The sequence below is a fragment of the Peromyscus maniculatus genome, chromosome 6 (genome assembly GCF_049852395.1).
Source record: "Peromyscus maniculatus bairdii isolate BWxNUB_F1_BW_parent chromosome 6, HU_Pman_BW_mat_3.1, whole genome shotgun sequence".
Taxonomy (NCBI): Eukaryota; Metazoa; Chordata; class Mammalia; order Rodentia; family Cricetidae; genus Peromyscus; species Peromyscus maniculatus.
In genome coordinates this window covers 47,581,824-47,599,524 of record NC_134857.1, presented here as the reverse complement: position 1 = coordinate 47,599,524, position 17,701 = coordinate 47,581,824, and the positions used below count along the sequence as shown (strand labels likewise).

Sequence of the window (17,701 nt, the reverse complement as noted above, 5' to 3'; positions counted from 1 at the left end):
TTTGTATAAGTGAAGTATGTGCTACAAGAAGAGCAACATTTGGAATGATGATGAAGTGGAGGCAGGGATGAGACATGGTGGGCTTGGTATACCTTTCTAAGAAGTTTCCATTTTATCCTGTAGGAATCACTGTGAGATTGGTGCATGGTGGGGTGAAGTCAGAACCCATTTCAAGGTCTCTCTAGTCTCAGTACAGAGACTGTCCCGGCAAGAAGATGACAAAGCCAGATCAAGCAAGGGAAAGACAGTACACATCAATGGACACTATGGGTGATGGTTGTGAATGAGCTGCCACAACTTGGCTGGGTTGGAAAGAGGGCGATTACAACTGAAGAGTGAGAGTGAATTCAGTGCACCCAGCTAGCCCTTCCTATTCTTGTGGGGGCTATCTTATGCACTATAAAGTATTTATCAGAAACCCAAGTGCCTACTTACTAGGTACTAGCACCAGTCTCCTCTCTGGGTTGTGACTGTGAACTTGTCTGTGACATTTCTAAATGTCCTTAGGAGACAAAAAGTGCTCCAATTGAGAACCACTGCTATGTACATATACCATTCAAAAATAGCACACCCTTGACTTTTATGTAGCATCCAATAAACTATATGAAACTCCAAAGCCACTGACAAATAAGTTTATGATATAGTTTCAGAAATGTGCCATGGAGTCTCTGCACCTGGTATTGAGGAAAATTTTTATATTCTGTGCACAGCCAACCTGCTTGTTACCTCTTCCAGTCATTATGGTCACACTTGCCAGAAGAAAAGCTTATGCACAGGCCCTGGCCAGGGGACATGTTGCCAACAAACATCATTGAGCTTGTGTGTGTGAAAGCTTCCTATAAAGTGGGGAAAAGTTACAAGGCTGTGGTGCTCAATAATTTAACAGTGTAATTAATCTTTGATAAATAACCCCAGTCCTATTAGCAATAATACTCCCTTTACTGTCTTTCCCCCTGAGATAAAAAAGAAAAAGAGAAGGAAGTAAAGGAAGTGAGGGGGAGAAAGGGAAAAAACGAAGGGAAGAAGGGACAGGAGGAAGGGAGGGAGGCATGGGTATGTAGCTCAGTAGAGCTTTTCCTTGCATGTGAAGTCCTGGTTTCACTCTCCAGCACTGAAAAAGATAAATAAAAAGTCAGCATTCATCCCACATATGTCCACCACCTCGGCCTCTCTCAGTTCAAAATATTTCTCCCAGTTCAACCCTTGCTGTCAATCTCCTTCTAACAGATTGTAATTATTCAGTGGGAACCTCAGAAGTGTGGTGTGGACAGCTAGCCTTTTGTGTCCAAAGCTCATCCTCTCTGGGGCGGTTGCTAAGGCTTCTCTCCCAGCATGTGTTCCCTGAATAGTCTTCCTTGGGACCATGTGATTCCACCCATTTGAGTCCATGCCCCCAAAGCAGAAAGGTCTATACTTTTGTATAAGGCAAAGACAAAAACCTGATTCTTACAATTAAAGAGAAAATGAACAAGGGAAGCGATCCTGAAAGAAAATTAAAGATGATAAAAACTCAAAGCAGATGTCAGCTAATTTACAAATGTGACACACAGCTCAGCAGGCCAGATTTTAGACTTCAGGCCAAAACAACAAGACTATCAAAAGAAAAACAATTAGCATCCCAGAGAGAATGAAAAAAACCAAAGCAGATGAGCCTTCCTCTTGCCAGAAAGATTCTGAATAAATTGGGTGAGTTTTGTAAAGGGCAGCAGGTGAGCCTGTTTGCATTTTCCCCATTTCCTCTGTCTCTAAAATGTGTGTGTATTTAAATAAAAGCCAAGGAAGCCTAAATGACAGAACCAAGCAGAGCATTTAAATTTTGAAATCAATTCTGGAGAAACAAAGAAGGAGTCGACTCTCCATTGACAAGATGACTAACGAGTTAGGAAAAGAGACCTATACTTTTGCAAATGGCATGCCCTTTGTGGCCTTCGGGGCAGCCCTTAACCATTGGGCGGCTTGCCTGTCAGACCCTGTCAAAACTGGGGAAGGAGAGAGTGTGTTCTTTGTGAATGTGTGACTGGCTGAGCAGTTCCCCAGCAATCATTGTGTTCAGTGACCATTTCAGTAGATCACAGCTTCTCAAGCTTTTTCTACTTGAAACTTCTTTATAGATAAGAAGTTTCTGTGACCCTGTGTTGTGTGTGTATTTATATATGCATGCATTCAAATGAATATACAAATCAAACAATGATAATAAATCACAAAGAAATTTATAAGACAAATCTTTATATATATATATATATAATTTTATTGTTTATTGGCAATTAAAGCAGATTCGCATACTAATGAGAGAGGTGGCCTTGTTTATTTTTACAGAAAGAATTAAACTTTGGTTGAATATTTAATTCTGCCAGGCATAGAACATCTCTAATGTTCTCTAGAGTTAATCATTATTTTCAATTTATAATTATCAATACTGAAATGCCACTTCACATGAACACATAGTACAGAAAGACAGAAGTTCATATAGGTCCATTTCAGATATGGAAATTCTGTCCAAATACCAAATCAGGATGTACTGTTTTTTATGAAACTCATTGGGTTTTCAAATAGGAATTTCTAAAACTAAACATGCCAACACGATGCAATCCAAAGATAGTAATTTGATAGTCGTGTGCTGAGAGATGACGGTAGGAAGATACTGAACGTCTCTGTTTTCATAATTAAGCCATCATGTTTATATAAGAAGAGAAAACTTTTGCACACAGAATAAAAACATACCGGAGTCTTGACCCTTAGCTGAGACATTTCAAGCAGCATTTGCTGGTGGCAAGTGGTGTGACGAATGCACAGTGCAAGTACGTGTGTTGTATGTTCAAAACCAAGGCTCCCGTGAAGTTGTGCATGCAGCCCTGATAAGCATTGCCAGAAGCACCTCAGAGTTGTTACATGCCTGATTTTTTAAAAAGATTTATTTACTTATTAAGTAAGTATACAGTGTTCTGCCTGCATATATGCCTGCAGGCCAGAAGAGGGCACCAGATCTCATTACGAATGGTTGTGAGCCACCATGTGGTTGCTGGGAATTGAACTCAGGACCTCAGGAAGAGCAGCCAGCACTCTTAACCACTGAGCCATCTCTCCAGTCCCACATGTCTGATCTTCAGTTGATATTTTTGCCATTGCACCTTCACAAAACTTTGGCTGTTGCCAGTTATTTCTCCCGACCCTCCCATTCAGTTTAAGAAATCAGGCAGAAGCAGATGCCTTTACCAAGCACGTTCGGCACAAGAGAGGCGGCTCTGATCCAGCATCAGGAGAAGGGGACAATTCGTCACACGTGTTCTTAGCAGGAGGTCAGACTTGAGCCCCACTTGGACATGGAAACTTGGAGGAATGAAAACTGTGTAAAGAGGGGTAGGGAAGTAAAGAGGAGAAAGGATGAGAGGGGTGAGGGTGGTGATAGTGAGGAGCAGAAGGAAAGAGGACAGGAACACCGTCTCCAGTCCAGGACTGGTGGTGGCGGACTAACTCTTCCCTTAGATGTGACCTTTGGTGCCTAGAGCCAAGCCAACGCCATTGGAGTCGTAGAGGAAAGAAAGTTGTTTGTAAGAAAAAGTCCATGACAAAATGATTCCCACCTTTGCTTAGTTAAATAGGAACTTGCTCTCCTGTTGTCTTAGTGGTAATGATGTCAGCTGTGTCTCTCTTTTGTCTTAAAGAAGCACGCCTTAAAGTTAAAAATGAGAAGAAGAAGAAAACTATAGCCAAAACAAATTAGGAAGGTATAAAACTAGTGTAGGATAGATGGCATGATGGTTAATCTTTTGGGTCAGCTTGACTGGATTTTAAATCACCATGCAAACATGCTTCTGGGTAAGTCTATGAGGTTGTTGGAAAAAATAAAAGTTTAACTGAGAGAAGACACTCCCTGAATGGTAGATGCACCATCCTAAGAGCTGGAGCTCTGGGCTGAAAAGGAGAAGTTGATCTGAGAACCAGCATTCAACTCATCCATCTTTGTTAAGCACCAACGCAGCATGACTGCCTGCCTCGTGCTCCTCTGCCATGCCGTTCCCACCACAAAGGTCTGTTTCTGAGCCTAAACAAACCCTTCCTGCCTTAAGTTGTGTTTGTTACTTACTTTTGTCACATCAACAAGATGAGTGACTCATGCCAAAAATTGGTACCCTGAAGTGAGGCTATTGCTGTGATAAACCTTACCGCAGTCCATAAGCTTTTGGAATTGGTTTGTAGGAGGAATGTGGAAGAGTTTGAAGCTATAGACCAGAGAAGCCCAAGAATTCTGTAAGCAGAGCTAAGTGGGATCTTCTGGTGGGAATTTGGAAGATTAGAATGCCATGAAGAGTGCAGACAATGGAGGCCAGAATCATGGCATTTCAGAGCCCTATAACAGGGCTCTGCTGGGAAGTGAGCTAGAGGCCATTCAGGTCACATCTTAGCAAATAATCTGCCTTTATTCTGTTCACATCATGACAATGTAACTGGAGCTAAATGCAAAAGTAATGGATGATTCCTTTTTGGTGGAGAAAATTCCAAGACAGGAGAGCATTCAGACTTTTTTTTTAATTATTATTATGGCTACTGCTCACTACTCCTGTCTACAGTGAGAGAAAACAGCAAGTAAAGAAGAGAATTCTGGAAGAATATACAGTTTGACAAGGAAAGAAGCATGAAAGAATTTTAATGTTGCAAATAAGGAGGGTTGTACAAAGAAGGCCGTTAGAACTGCTGACGAGTTTAGCATGGTAAGGGAACTCCTGAACTTTGTGCTGGAAAACAGGAAAGTGCCAAGGTCAAGCCCTCACTCGCTGAAGGTTCTTAAGTGTGCAGGGCAAATATATATGAAAGGGCAGAGCCTGACCTTGGATCTCTTAATGATCACCTAAGGAAATGTTTTCCTAGGGACAGCTTTTTAGACCAGGCTGGCCTCGAACTGAGTGATTTGCCTGCCTCTGCCTCTCAAGTGCTGGGATTAAATTAAAGGCCTGCGCCGCCACCACCCAGCTGAGGGTCAGCTTTGAAGGCTCCTGAAGCTGTGGTCTAAGAGAGCCAGGCTAGATCTTAAACTGGCAACGTCACCTGGCAGCGTTGTCCATATGGTATTGGCTTTGCAGGCATGAAGATTGCAAGAGAGAGGCGGGTCATGAGGTCATCTTTCAGAATTTCAGAAAGTGGGTGCAGCCAGGCAGCGGTTGGCAGGGCTCTGTTCTCTGTAAGGCAGCCCTGAGAATGAAGCTGGGAAGATGAGATCTAAGCCACAATGGAAACCACGGGATGCCGAGATGCCATAACGGTGAAGTGTCTATTAAGGAGAGCTGCAAATGTGAAAGAGAGCTAGCCCAAGAGAGAGGCCATAATACATTTCCCTCCCAAGGCATGGGACATGGACACACTCTCACGGTGACAACTTGAGAATGATGATCCTTCACTGGCTCGAGGACAGAAACCACAGAGAACAGAGGACCACTCGTCTACATCTTTGCCAGGAATGTTGCTAATAGATCTAATCAAGCTTAAAACAACTAACAATATTATTTTATTTAATCTCTTTTCCTTTATTTTTATTTTGTGTGTGTGAGAGTTTTGCCTGAATGTTTTCTGTGTGTCATGTGCACTCAATGCCCACAGAGGCCAAAAGAAGGCATTGGATCTCCTGGAACTGGAGTTACAGATGGTGATGAACCAGTATGTGGCAAGGCCCTCTGGATACCTAGTGCTCTGGGAGCTGGAGCCAGTGCTTTTAACTGCTAAGCTCTCTCTCTCTCTCTCTCTCTCTCTCTCTCTCTCTCTCTCTCTCTCTCTCTCTCTCTCTCTCTCTCTCCCCAGTCCCATTTTATTTAATCATCATAAGAATATATCTTAATGTACATCAGAATTGTAGAGGCTTCATATTAAAGCATAATGGAGTAAGTTCCCCTAGAAGAAAGAGGAATTGGAGAGATGTGGTTAAGAGTACTTATTGCTCTTTCAGAGGACCTGGGTTCAGTTCCCAGCACCCACATAGCAGCACATAACCTTCTGTATCTCCAGTTCCAGGGGATCCAATCCCTTCTTCTGGTCTCCATGGGCTCCTCTATGCACATGGTACACACAAACTCCACATGGGCTCACACACATACACATAAACAAAAAATAAAAATAAACTAGCACAAAATTCAAGCCTCTACTCAACCTACACTCCCCCTGTAGTCCTGCAGTAATTTCTGCATAAATATGAGGCAGTAATTCACGAAGCTTCTTTTTGTTTCTTCCTTTAGTCTTTTCTCAGATTTTAGTGTGGATGAGATTTATAATAAACACAGCATTTATGTAAATCAAAGGAATTGTCTCAGGTGACTTCTGCATATTCCTACCAAAATTCAGACCAGTTCTGCTTCCTTTTTTCCATCACATTCTAGAATACCCTCTTCATTCCTCTCTTCCCATGAAAGGCTGTAGTTCCCTACAACTGCAGTTTGGTACCACTTCTCTATGAGGTCTTTCCACCCATTCTTCCCCATGATCCCACTTTCCTCTGATCCCACTCTGATTCCCATGATCCCACTTTCCTCTGATCCCACTCTGATTCCCATGATCCTGCTTTCCTCTGATTCCCTTGATCCAACTTTCTTCTGATTCCCATGATTCCACTTTCCTCCATCTCTCTAGCTCCCAGAGCACTAGGTATCTCTTTGTGTCCTACTTGCCTCCAAACTAGAGAGCTGGTATTCAGAAGAAATATAGTGATGATGATGATGATGATGATGATAAAACTCCATTTTTTTTCTAAAAAGGCAAGGTATGTTTACACAAAGGAAAAAAACTGACTTTTTGAGACCAACTGTAGGCTCAAGGAATTGCCACAAGTAGTTCCAGGACATAATTAAAACCATGTGACATTCTGGACCGTATTGCCCCTGCTAGGAAAAGTTGAAGGTACTTCCACCCTGCTAAGATAACATCTGACGATGAAACTGGGGTTTCCGTAAGAAAAGAGTGCATCTTTTCCATCTAGAGATGTCCTGTATCAGAAGAAAATCCTGACAGCCTTTTGTGATGGTTGTGTGGTTGCTGTGACCTCTCCATACATATGAAGTAATCACCTCAGGTTTTGCCCTGCTTCATCCCAAAGAGGTTGCAGCTAACATGTGGTACCATTTATGTCCCATGTGTTGTTCATTTACTTCATTGGTCTTCCTTCCTTAACCAGTACTTAGGACTACGGGAAGGTCTTTAAAGGTATTCCAGGAATTCATTTATTAGCAAGAGACATGGATGGGAGCCGCCATTATCAGCTTTGGAGACGATGGAGCAAGGCCAGTGGGTGTGAGACTCCAGCAGGGCAGGCTCTGCTGGGTGTAGACAAGGGGGATGGGAATGGTGGTGGTCCTGCCTGGAGTGTGAGTAACACAGCTGCAGCCTTGCCAGGAGACCCAGGACCACAGTGTTCAAATCACAGGCTTTTGTGGAGCGCCCATGGCCTGGTGTTCCATTTCAAACAAGGCAGAGAAGACCCAGGTTCTAGCCTGGAGGAGGGAAAGGGCACTTGTGGGAGATGTCACGGAGGCTTGACCTTCTCCTACCCATCTGAGGTGCTGGACGTTCTGCACGGACTCAGTAGACCCTGGTTACCTAGCTGCTTGATATTTTGCTTCAGGAAATGGCCCTTGTTGCTTTGGTCCATCCATGATGTCTGAATTCTAAAATTACCATTTGTGTGGTGTTTTCTGAGTTTTGAACGTCTTTTCAGTTGGGGCTAAAGGAAGGCAAATACTTATCTTCCCAATCAGTGTGAACTTATCTATATACATCTATCTCTATAATAAAATTTATTTTAGTAATTAGCCACAGTAAGTGATTAATAACAATTAATGACATAATAAAATAGAACAATCATGACAATATAGTATTAGAGGGTTTCTCTCACCCTCTCACATCTTATTGTACTTTCTTTGCCTTTTCACTAAAGGAAGCACATCATGGTGAGCACAAATCGCTAACACATCTTTAGCTTGTTCAATTGAGGAAATAACTATTCTTGTGCTTTAGAGCCCTTATAAAGTAAAAAGAGAGTTACCTAAATACAAGCATTTTAACAGTACAAGAATTGATATGATAACTAATGGGGTAGTATAGTATACACTACATAGTCATGGATATTCTGGGCAAAGGATGATTACTTGTCCTGGATGAAACAGAACAAGATGGTATAAAAATTCATCCTACCACTCAGAATGATGCTCAATTTGACATTCATTGATTTGTTTGTTTCTGAGATTTTCCATTTGATGTAACTGAACCCCTGTCAAGCAAAACTAAAGATAAAAGATCACAGATAGACTGGATTTAGAATATCTATTGCCTATGGATAAAAAGGCCCACAGTAAATGTTAACTGGTAGTATTCACATTTCATTCTGTGCCAGGTGAGCGTTAGGGTAGTGACTTTCGAATACTCGGAGCTGCCTGGAGCATGGCCCACAGAGAAGTGCTCATTTGCAAACTCTTTCTTAGCAGATCACCCCAAAGTTATTACAGAAGCGGAACAGAACTTGGAACATTCACAGCAATTATGGCATTACTATAGCAGCTGAGCACATGGCCAGTAGACCCTGCAAGCTTTGTTTAGCCATTACATTTCTCTGGTACTGTACTGTACTGACTTACAGAAACATGGGTCCTTGGTTTATGAAAATAAAAACAGTAAACAGTTATTTGCCACAAGTAGCTTGGAAAGTGCTGAGATCCATCCTCAGGGAAGCTGCCTACACCAATCTGAGGGTGCTCCTTAGCATCCAACATTTTACTCCCTAGTCTTTCCTCTGGGACTCCAAGAAAAAAAGACTTGCTAGTAAAAGGTCTCACATGTGCTGGTAAAAGGTCTCACAAAAACCAGTCTTAATAGCATATATATATATATATATATATATATATATATATATATATATATGGTGAAAGTATACCTTTTTTTCTTTTAAGCTGGCAGCATAAGTCTCTTAGCTAGACTTTTCCATAGGTAAGTGCTGAATTCTAAATGAGCTAGAAATTGTCCTGATGAGTGTATGGAGTTCTCACCTAAGCTCAGTCAGTGACATGTTTTCAACTATTGACATTCCGCCAATGCTGGGTAAATACAGAGTGCTTTGGGTCCCTAAGGCTCATGTGTTTAACACCTAGTCCAGCTTGTGGTGCTGTGTGGGAAGTCTATGGAACCTCTAGGAGCCTCACTGGGGGAAGTGTGTCCCTGGGGGCAGGCCCCAAGGCTCTCTAGCTAGACCCCAATTGCTGGTCACTCTCTGCTTCCTGAATATACCAGTGCCCAGCTGCTCTCAGCTCCTGCCGCCATCCCTTTCATAGCCATGGTGGACAGGCTCCCCATGAACTTCAAGCTGAAATACACTTCCTTCCATTAGTTGTCTCTTGTCTGTATTGGGCCACAGCCACAGCAAGTCAAACAGTGGGCTTCTGCCTATGCAAAGTGGGCCACGTGTGATGATTGAGGAATATCAAGAAGGAGGCATTGAACGTTTTTTCTTGCTCTCCCAGTGACACATCCTGTGATGTCTTCATAGCTGACAGCTCACTGCCAGCCCATTGCCTGCTCCTATTCCCAGGCAGGACAGTCTAGAAAAAGATGGGTACCCTTCCTCCGTAGTTCCATTCTAACTCAGAGCATCGAGGTGGCATCGCTGCTCTGCATTCCTTTCAAATTTCAAAACTTGTGTCACATCCAGACTGCCATGTGACAGACGGGGGCCACCTCCTGTTCTGGGGACCATGGCTCCCCATATGCCCACTCTCAACTCCGGAATCTTGACTGCAGATTTAGGGTGCATCAGCACCAGTATCTGTTGATAGTGAAAGCTAAAATAATAATAATAATAATAATAATAATAATAATAATAATAACTTCACCCTGGAATTTACAGAGACCCCAAATGGGTCGGACAGTAAAGTCTGTCGACTCCAAATGATGCGCAGATTGTCTTACATCAGGCCTTCTGCCCCGAGCCACCTCCAATCTGTTCTTCCTGTGATCGATGTGTGCTGCTCCAATCTGTACGCATGGCAGATAACACCAGGGTTGGCTGCAGGGAATGTGGCGGGATTGTTCAATGATCATTCTGATTTTGTGGGTCTGGGGAGGACACTCTGACTCCCATGAGCTCCAAGGGCTTGGAGTTGTTGGTCTGCAGCCCCCACTTGAGGAACATGAGCAAGGGTTTTGCGTTTTTTCCAGATCACCTTACTTCCCTACGTCTCTCTGATTGACTGAAGGGCTGAGAATGTACAAACGACTGAGCGTCTGTGTTAAGGAGACCATTTCTTTGTATTGGAGCTTAGTATTTTCCTTCTGATTGCAGGGAATTCTCAATGTCTACAATTGTTCAGAATTAATACTCTCCCCCCCTCCCCACCCCCAATCTCTAGTCCAGGTTGACAGGGAACTTGCTGTGTCACCGAGACTGACTTCTAACTCCGACCTCAACCTCCTTAGTGCTGGGATTCCAAGTGTGTGCTGCCAGCCCGGCCTTCAGAACTTGTTCTTGAAGTTCAGAAGTTTTACACATCCACTCTACCTTTACGCCAGTTCCTACATGCTCACACACCATGAGCCTTGCTCTCCTTCGGCGTACATGCTTTAGGATGCCACTGCGGAGGAGGGCTTTCACAGTCTTCCCTGGCTTTGAGCAGGCACTTACCTTCAAAGTTTAGCACCACCGGCTCAGGCCACCTCTCAGTGTCAAAGTTCACAATGGACAGCAACACCTAGGGATTAACCGCTAGAATTTTCCAAGCCAATACTATATGGGCTACACTGTCCGATCCACCATGTTACATGACACTTTGAGCTACCTAGAGGCACAAAGCCATGAATCCCATTTCTGTTTAATAAAATGTGCCTTCGAGTCAGAAAGAGACTTAGCACATCATTAATTAGTAAGTGGAAAATTGGAGGCATGCCCTGAGGCCTTTCCCTCATGAGGCCCTGATCACTCCATGTTTCTACAGCATCCTCTCCTGACATCCCTTTTAAAGTTCTAACGTAAAGGAGATCAACTGTGGCAGCATTTGTTTTCAGTGGAACAGTACTGTGGACCTGACCACATTCTAATCCCCACATAACTGGGCCTTTGCATGGCTCCACTTCTGCCCACAGAATAACTCCAGAACAGATGTTCGCAGGACCCAGCGGCATGTCTGCTCTTTCAGACTCTAGCGGCATTAAGCACTGAAGCCCCTAAACAGGCAATGGGACTATCAGCCAGGGGATCCTCTCTGTCATCCTTTTGATGACTGATGATGACCCAAGAAATTGCTGAGGAGTAAAAAAAAAAAATATAACATCCCCAGAATTTAGGACTCTGGTATGGATTTAGCCCATTGAGGTCTCCTTCCCCCATCACCAGCTTAACTCGGCAGGAGAGTATATCCTGGACACAGGATCGAAAGCCAAGATCATCAAACATGAACTAATATTATTTTCCTTTGATTTAAGGGGTCAGGAACAGAGCTCACCAATCTCTCCACCCCTATCAGCGTCTAGTCTCATCACCCAGCGTAGAGGGAACACAGCAGACTGCCCAAGGGCCAATTTGTTTCTTAGGAGAGTCCCAGTGCACACAAGAGGGAGGCAATCAGGCCTCCCCTGGGCATCCCTAGACGCACTTCTGAAGACTTTACTTTGGCAGCAGAGACCAGAAACTGCTCAGACCGAATCAGCTGAGCCTCTTGTAATGTGGCTTGTTGAGTTAAGGCCAAGTTAATATTTAAGGGACTACAGAATGTTGGCAGAGTGTTCTGTAAATTACCTCTGGAGTTAAGAGTGACAAGTGGTAAAGGAATAGGGGCCTCCTGCAAGAGACCAGCCCGTTTGCCCCCATCCCAGAAAACCCCCCACAGGAGGAGTGGCCTGCCACCCCACTCATGGTCACGTTTGTGTGGTTCCTGCTTTTGAAGGAAGGCGGGGGGGGGGGGGGGGGGCATGACAGTGGAGGCGGGGTCTGCTTATCTGGAAATGGGATTTGTTTTTTTATATTATATTTTATATGAAAGAGAAAGTTAAGGAGTAAGGAATGATTTTTGTTGTTGTTTTGCTTTTCGAGACAGGGTTTCTCTGTGTAGCCCTGGCTGTCCTGGAACTCATCTGTAGACCAGGCTGGCCTCAAACTCTCAGAGATCCTCCTGCTTCTGCCTCCCAAGTGCTGGGATTAAAGGCGTGAGGCACCACCGCCCAGCTAAGGAATGATATTTTAAGCTCCATCCTTCTAGCTACTCTTTCCTGGCCTTCTAACCTACTAGAATCAAAACCCACTTAGCTCCCTGGTGAAAATGGGCATGTCCAGGTGGAGTGGTGACCAGTGACAAAAAGTTCCCTGTAACCCATCTTAAGGCTTTGGTAGAGTCATGGCCATCCATTCCTCCCTACCCTCCACCCCCATTCCTTAACTCCTGTGCACTCCAAGTCTGAAAATCCCAAAACAAGGGAAACTGTGCGCAGTGAAAAGCCTGGGTGGCCACAGCTCAGCCCATGGGCCACAGTCGTCAGCCTCATGTCTGGAGTCAGAGATTTGTATTACTGATTCCTGACTCTCACTTGGTCCCTTCCAAAGTCCCCGCTGTGCTCCCTCTGGGTTGAGTGACAAGATATAAAATGGCAGAAGTGGGGGGCTTTTGCTCCCCCTGTTACATTCTGCCTCTCTTTGCCCTTCCCATTTGACAGATAGATAATGCAATGCTTCTCCCCGCTGGCATAAGTCAGTAGAAGCTGCCCGTGTCTCCTGGGCATCTGGTAGACCTGAGGTGATGTGGCCAGCCTGACTTCAGACCCCAGGCATTCCTGGTTCTCTGACTCCTCAAACCTTGCAGGCTGCTATGAATGCCCTGCATATGAAATCATGAGGGAGCAAAGCAATGTTGCCAGATGGCCTGGATATCTAAATGTATTAAATGTACAGGATGTCTAGTTGAATTTCAGATAAAAAAAATTTAGGGTTTTTAATATAATAATCTTGATATAATGAAATACATTTTAGTAATAATATACTAAAATATAGATGAGTACTACTAATAATAAAATGCATGCATACATAAATAAATGTCATAAAACATTAAAAATACATAATAATTTCATTTTATAAGATATATGAATATTTAATGTAATCAATATTTTAATAATAAATTCATCTTTAAAATATTTGGTGTTTATCTGGAATTCTTATTTGGCCTAATGTTTGTATTTTATTGGCAACCCTGCCCAGAGGTATATGATGTGTGTGTGCCTCTTGGGGTTAGTGGGCATCTGAGGATAACTTGTAGCCAAGAGTCTGAGCTTTTTAGACTCTCTTGAGCCTAAAGTCTCCTTTGGTGAGAAACTTTCTGACTTTGTTCTCAAGTTATTTAGTGTTATTGGCTTGGGAGCGAATGCTTGAAACTGGTAACAAAACGCGGAGATCTGTGCAGACTGATGCTAACTAACTCCAGGCAGTTAGTACTGGAAGTGCAAAGAACTGTAGGAACCCAGTTGGGGATGGAGAATTAGTTTGTATGAGTGAAAGATACATATTTTATGTCAGAAGTGTGGAAACTAAAAACAGCTTGTTTTACCATGATTAGTATAAAAAGTAATAGAAATGGGTTTTAATCAGGGATGACTGTAAAGTAACTCATGCTGGATAGAAGGCTCAGTGGGTAACAGAACTTACTGTTCTTGCGGAGGGCCGAGATTCAGTCCCCAGCACCTACAGAGTGGCTCACAATTGCCTACAACTCCAGTCCCAGAGGCTCCAGCGCCCTCTTCCGACTGCTCTAGGTCCTGCACATATGTGGTGCAAATACCTACGCTGGGGAACAAACACATAAAATAAGTAAACTGTTTTAAAAGATTACAGTCACCCTAGGTCATCTGAGTGCAGATAAGAGACAGAAATACATTCTACCTTGTGGCTGTCATCATCATCCAGCTCAGTGAGTGTCACAGAGCAGGTTTTTTCTATGGCTTGTCTGCAGTTCTTAATCCTGTCTAAGGAACTCTTGGCTCTCAGAGGGCCTCAAATCATACCACATTTTGACTTAAGCCTTAAAAGATGAAGTTTAATGTGTACAAAGTGCTTCATAAACTCTCATAAACTATGTCTAGAGGGATGGCTCAGCAATGACCAGCCCTTGCTGCTTTCAGAGGAGCTGGGTTTGGTTCCCAGCACTCATGTCGGGCAGCCCACAACCACCCGTACTTCCAATTCTGAGGAGTCTCACTCCCTCTTCTGGCCTCCACAGGCACCCATACACATAGCATACACACACATACATGCACACATCCACATAGATAAAAAGTACAAATACATCTTGTATCTTTGTAAATATATAGCTTATATATGTGTATATATACATATATCTTATATGTGTATATATGCATGTATATGTGTATATACTAATATTTATTTTTAGAAAAAGAAAGAAAAAACAATATAACCTTATTTTTCCCATATCTTAAAATTGAGAAGATAGGGCTGCAGAGATGGCTCAGTGGTTAAGAGCACTGGTTGCTCTTCCAGAGGTCCTGAGTTTGATTCCCAGAAACCACACAGTGGCTCACAGCCATCTATAATGGGATCCAATGCCCTCTTCTGGTGTGCAGATGTACATGAAGACAGAGCACTCATATACATAAAACACATAAATAAAATTGAGAAGACATACTTTACTCTGAACAGGAGAGACTTACAATGACTCCTCTAAAATTAGCAAAGCCCTGAGTTTGCAGAAACCGTCCACAACTTCATCAGCGAATACATCAGCACATGGAAATGCTCTGCCAAATGTATGGTGCGAGTCTTTGCCACACCTTTAAAGAGTTTCTAAGAAGGAGTGTGATAAATGTGAGTACAAACTGCTTTCATTCTCCAAGCTCCCAGAAAGCATTTCTAATACAGAGTTGGCATGATCTCCAGTGTTTCTAACCTTCTGGCAAAATGAGCTGTATAGAAGGAATATCAAAAGCCTGTGTCTAAATAGTCAACAAAAGTTTGCTACACAACTAGCCAGAAAGTTATCCAGCAGAGTTTTCATTTCCAGATAAAGGTTAGTGGAATGAAGTCTGCTCCAAAGGGTATGGATGACAAGCAGCTCATGATCTCTGTTCTTTTAGGAGAAAAAACAGCGCTGAAGTTGGCTTTCCTGAGAAACTGGGAGAAGCCAAGACCATGACAGAGGAGCCTGAAAGTGAAGACCATGAAAAACTCCAAGTTAAAATCCAAGCCTTTGAAGACAAAATAAACGCTGAGAGCAACACCCCTGCTTCTGTCCGCAGATACAGCTTAGACCACATCTCTAAGGAAGAACAAAGAAACATTCGATTTAGCAGGTATAACTTTTATTCGGTCATCATTTTGAAGTATGAACTTGTATTTGCTATTACTTTTATTGTCGTGATGCTTTGGGGTGTTTCAACTTTTTTTTCTTAACCTATGGCTTCCCAAGGTTCTATCCTTTAATGAATTAAAACAATATTACCCATAGTGTGTAGCAGGAATCTTAAAAGTTCTTATTAATAAAATCAAACCTGAGGCCAGTTATTGGGGTGAATACTGGAAGGTCAGAGAGACAGAACAAGCCACAGCTATCTCACCTTGCCAGTTCCTCAGCTGGTCCTGTTTCCTTAGACTGGAGGCCTCTGAGTCCTCATCCGGAATGGGTCTCAGCTGAATTACTGCTCAAAAGCCTGAATGCTTAACCAGCCAAAATCTTAACCAGCCAAATTCTTCTAGTTTCTGGTCCTCACGCCTTATATATCTTTCTGCTTTCTACCACCACTCCCTGGGATTAAAGGCTGGCTTTCTGGGATTAAAGGCGTGTGTCACCATGCTTGGCTATTTCCAATGTGGCCTTGAACTCACAGAGATCCAGAGGGATTTCTATCTCTGGAATGTTAGGATTAAAGGTGTGAGTGCCACCATTTTCTAGCTTTTGTATCTAGTGGCTGTCTGTTCTCTGACCTCAGATAAATTTATTAGAGTACACAATATTTTGGGGAACACAATACCACCACAATAGTGCTCTCATTAGTCAAGTACCCTTACTATGTACTTAGGGCAGCGATTCTCAACCTTCGTAATGCTGCAACCCTTTATACAGTTCCTCATGTTGTGGTGACCCCCCCAACCATAAGATTATTTTCATTGCTACTTTAGAAGTGTGATTTTGCTGCTGTTGTGAATTGTAATATCAATATCTGATATGTGACCCAAGGGGGCTGAGAACCACTGACTTAGGGACTATAAATAGAAGGCAAACATCTGATTTTATCTCTTAAACACTTTTTTAAATTAAGCATGCTAATTTTGAAAATGGCTGACAGTTGCATCTCTTATTCTAGTGAATAATCAGAGGCAAAAGCAAGAAAGAATAAAAACTCTCTGTCTACCACTTTATAGCCAACTTTGCTAGGAAGTTGATTTAAATCTTCTTTTGGAGGTACCTAAACATTCTCTTCTTTCCTATTGGTGGGGTTGAGGATAAAACCCAGGGCCTTATGCATATCAAGCATGTAGTAGGCTGCTGAACTACAACCCTAGCCCTGTGTTTTCAGAGTGTTATTCGTCACACAGCTTGGTGGTCTGTAGATGTGACCAATCGTCTTATTAAAATAAGAAACACAGAGCCAATGTAAAAGAGAAAGCCGAGAGGTCAGAGCTCAGAGATAAAATCTTATCTCCTGCAGTGCTCCTAACTTCCCCGAGAGAGCTTCTTCCTGTTTGTCTGTCTTTAAATAGTCTTTCTGTTCTGCCTTCTCATTGGTTGTAAACCCAACCACATGACTGCCTTATCACTGCCTGTAAGTACCGCCCTCCAGGTCTTAAAGGCGTATGTCTCCAATACTGGCTGTATCCCTGAACACACAGAAATCTACCTAGCTCTTCTAACCATCACGCTCTTGCTATGGCTCTAATAGCTCTGACCCCAGGGCAACTTTATTTATTAACATAAAATTAAAATCACATTTCAGTACAAATAAAATATCACCATAGTGGTCCTCATGTTATCTGGTCTATTAATAGTGTCTCCCTCTGGAGAAAGTAAAGTTCTGTCCTGGTATAACTGTTTTTCCTTTGCCAGGCAACAAGAGCTTCCTTAACTCCTCTATCCTTTCATCACAGGTCCAGGAGTTTGGCTTTGAATACTGTACTCACAAATGGAGTGAGAGCAGGCGATGGGGAAGCTGAAGAAAGGGCAGGAATACATGCCAGCATCTCTCTCTCAGAAATAGACCCACTTAGCCACGGAACTGGCAAGTTGCCTCTTAAGATAGATGCCCATGGATCACAGCTGAGAAATTCCTCAGCTTCACACCCAAGTATTGTCCATATAGAATCAGAGAATATGCCTGAAACTGTTAAAGAAAACATCCAGGAAGCCATTCCAGAAACAGCCACCACGAGTCCCATTGAATACCAAGATAAGCTGTACTTGCATTTAAAAGAAAACCTCAGTAAAGTGAAGGCTTATGCCATGGAAATCGCAAAAAAGGTCCCAGTCCCGGACCAGTGCACCATTGAAGGTAAGTGCTTTGAGCTTCCCACACTCGAGAAACTTCAGGTGTCAGTGACAAAGACAAAACTCTCCAAACACCTAAGTACTCGTACCTATTTATGGACCTCTTCCTTTAAAATAGAGTGTTTCTTCCAGTACCTTTGTTTCTTCTCTTTGAGGGAAGCTGTCCCATCTGTTGACTTTTGTCTTTTTGGTTCTCCACAGATGCT

The 17,701-nt window shown here is 42.9% G+C and overlaps 1 protein-coding gene and 1 long non-coding RNA gene across 6 annotated transcripts in view; one reads left to right on the top strand and one right to left on the bottom strand.

The window, feature by feature from the left end:
* Positions 1 to 17,701, top strand: part of Veph1 (ventricular zone expressed PH domain containing 1) — a 228,359-nt gene that overhangs the window by 105,235 nt on the left and 105,423 nt on the right. For 4 of the 5 annotated variants that reach the window (XM_076574202.1, XM_006972627.4, XM_076574200.1 and 1 more), the window contains 2 exons: positions 15,091 to 15,306; positions 17,099 to 17,499. In XM_076574202.1, the coding sequence (XP_076430317.1) occupies positions 15,091 to 15,306; positions 17,099 to 17,499 (617 nt within the window). Of the gene's footprint in view, positions 1 to 123; positions 2,247 to 15,090; positions 15,307 to 17,098; positions 17,500 to 17,701 lie in introns of those variants that run through there. The other variant, XM_076574203.1, reaches the window with a different exon arrangement.
* On the bottom strand, positions 2,616 to 4,335 carry LOC143273859 (uncharacterized). Its single transcript, XR_013052091.1, has 3 exons — positions 4,165 to 4,335; positions 3,582 to 3,670; positions 2,616 to 2,893 (listed from the first exon to the last, which is right to left on the bottom strand). It is a non-coding gene; the product is annotated as an uncharacterized LOC143273859 (long non-coding RNA).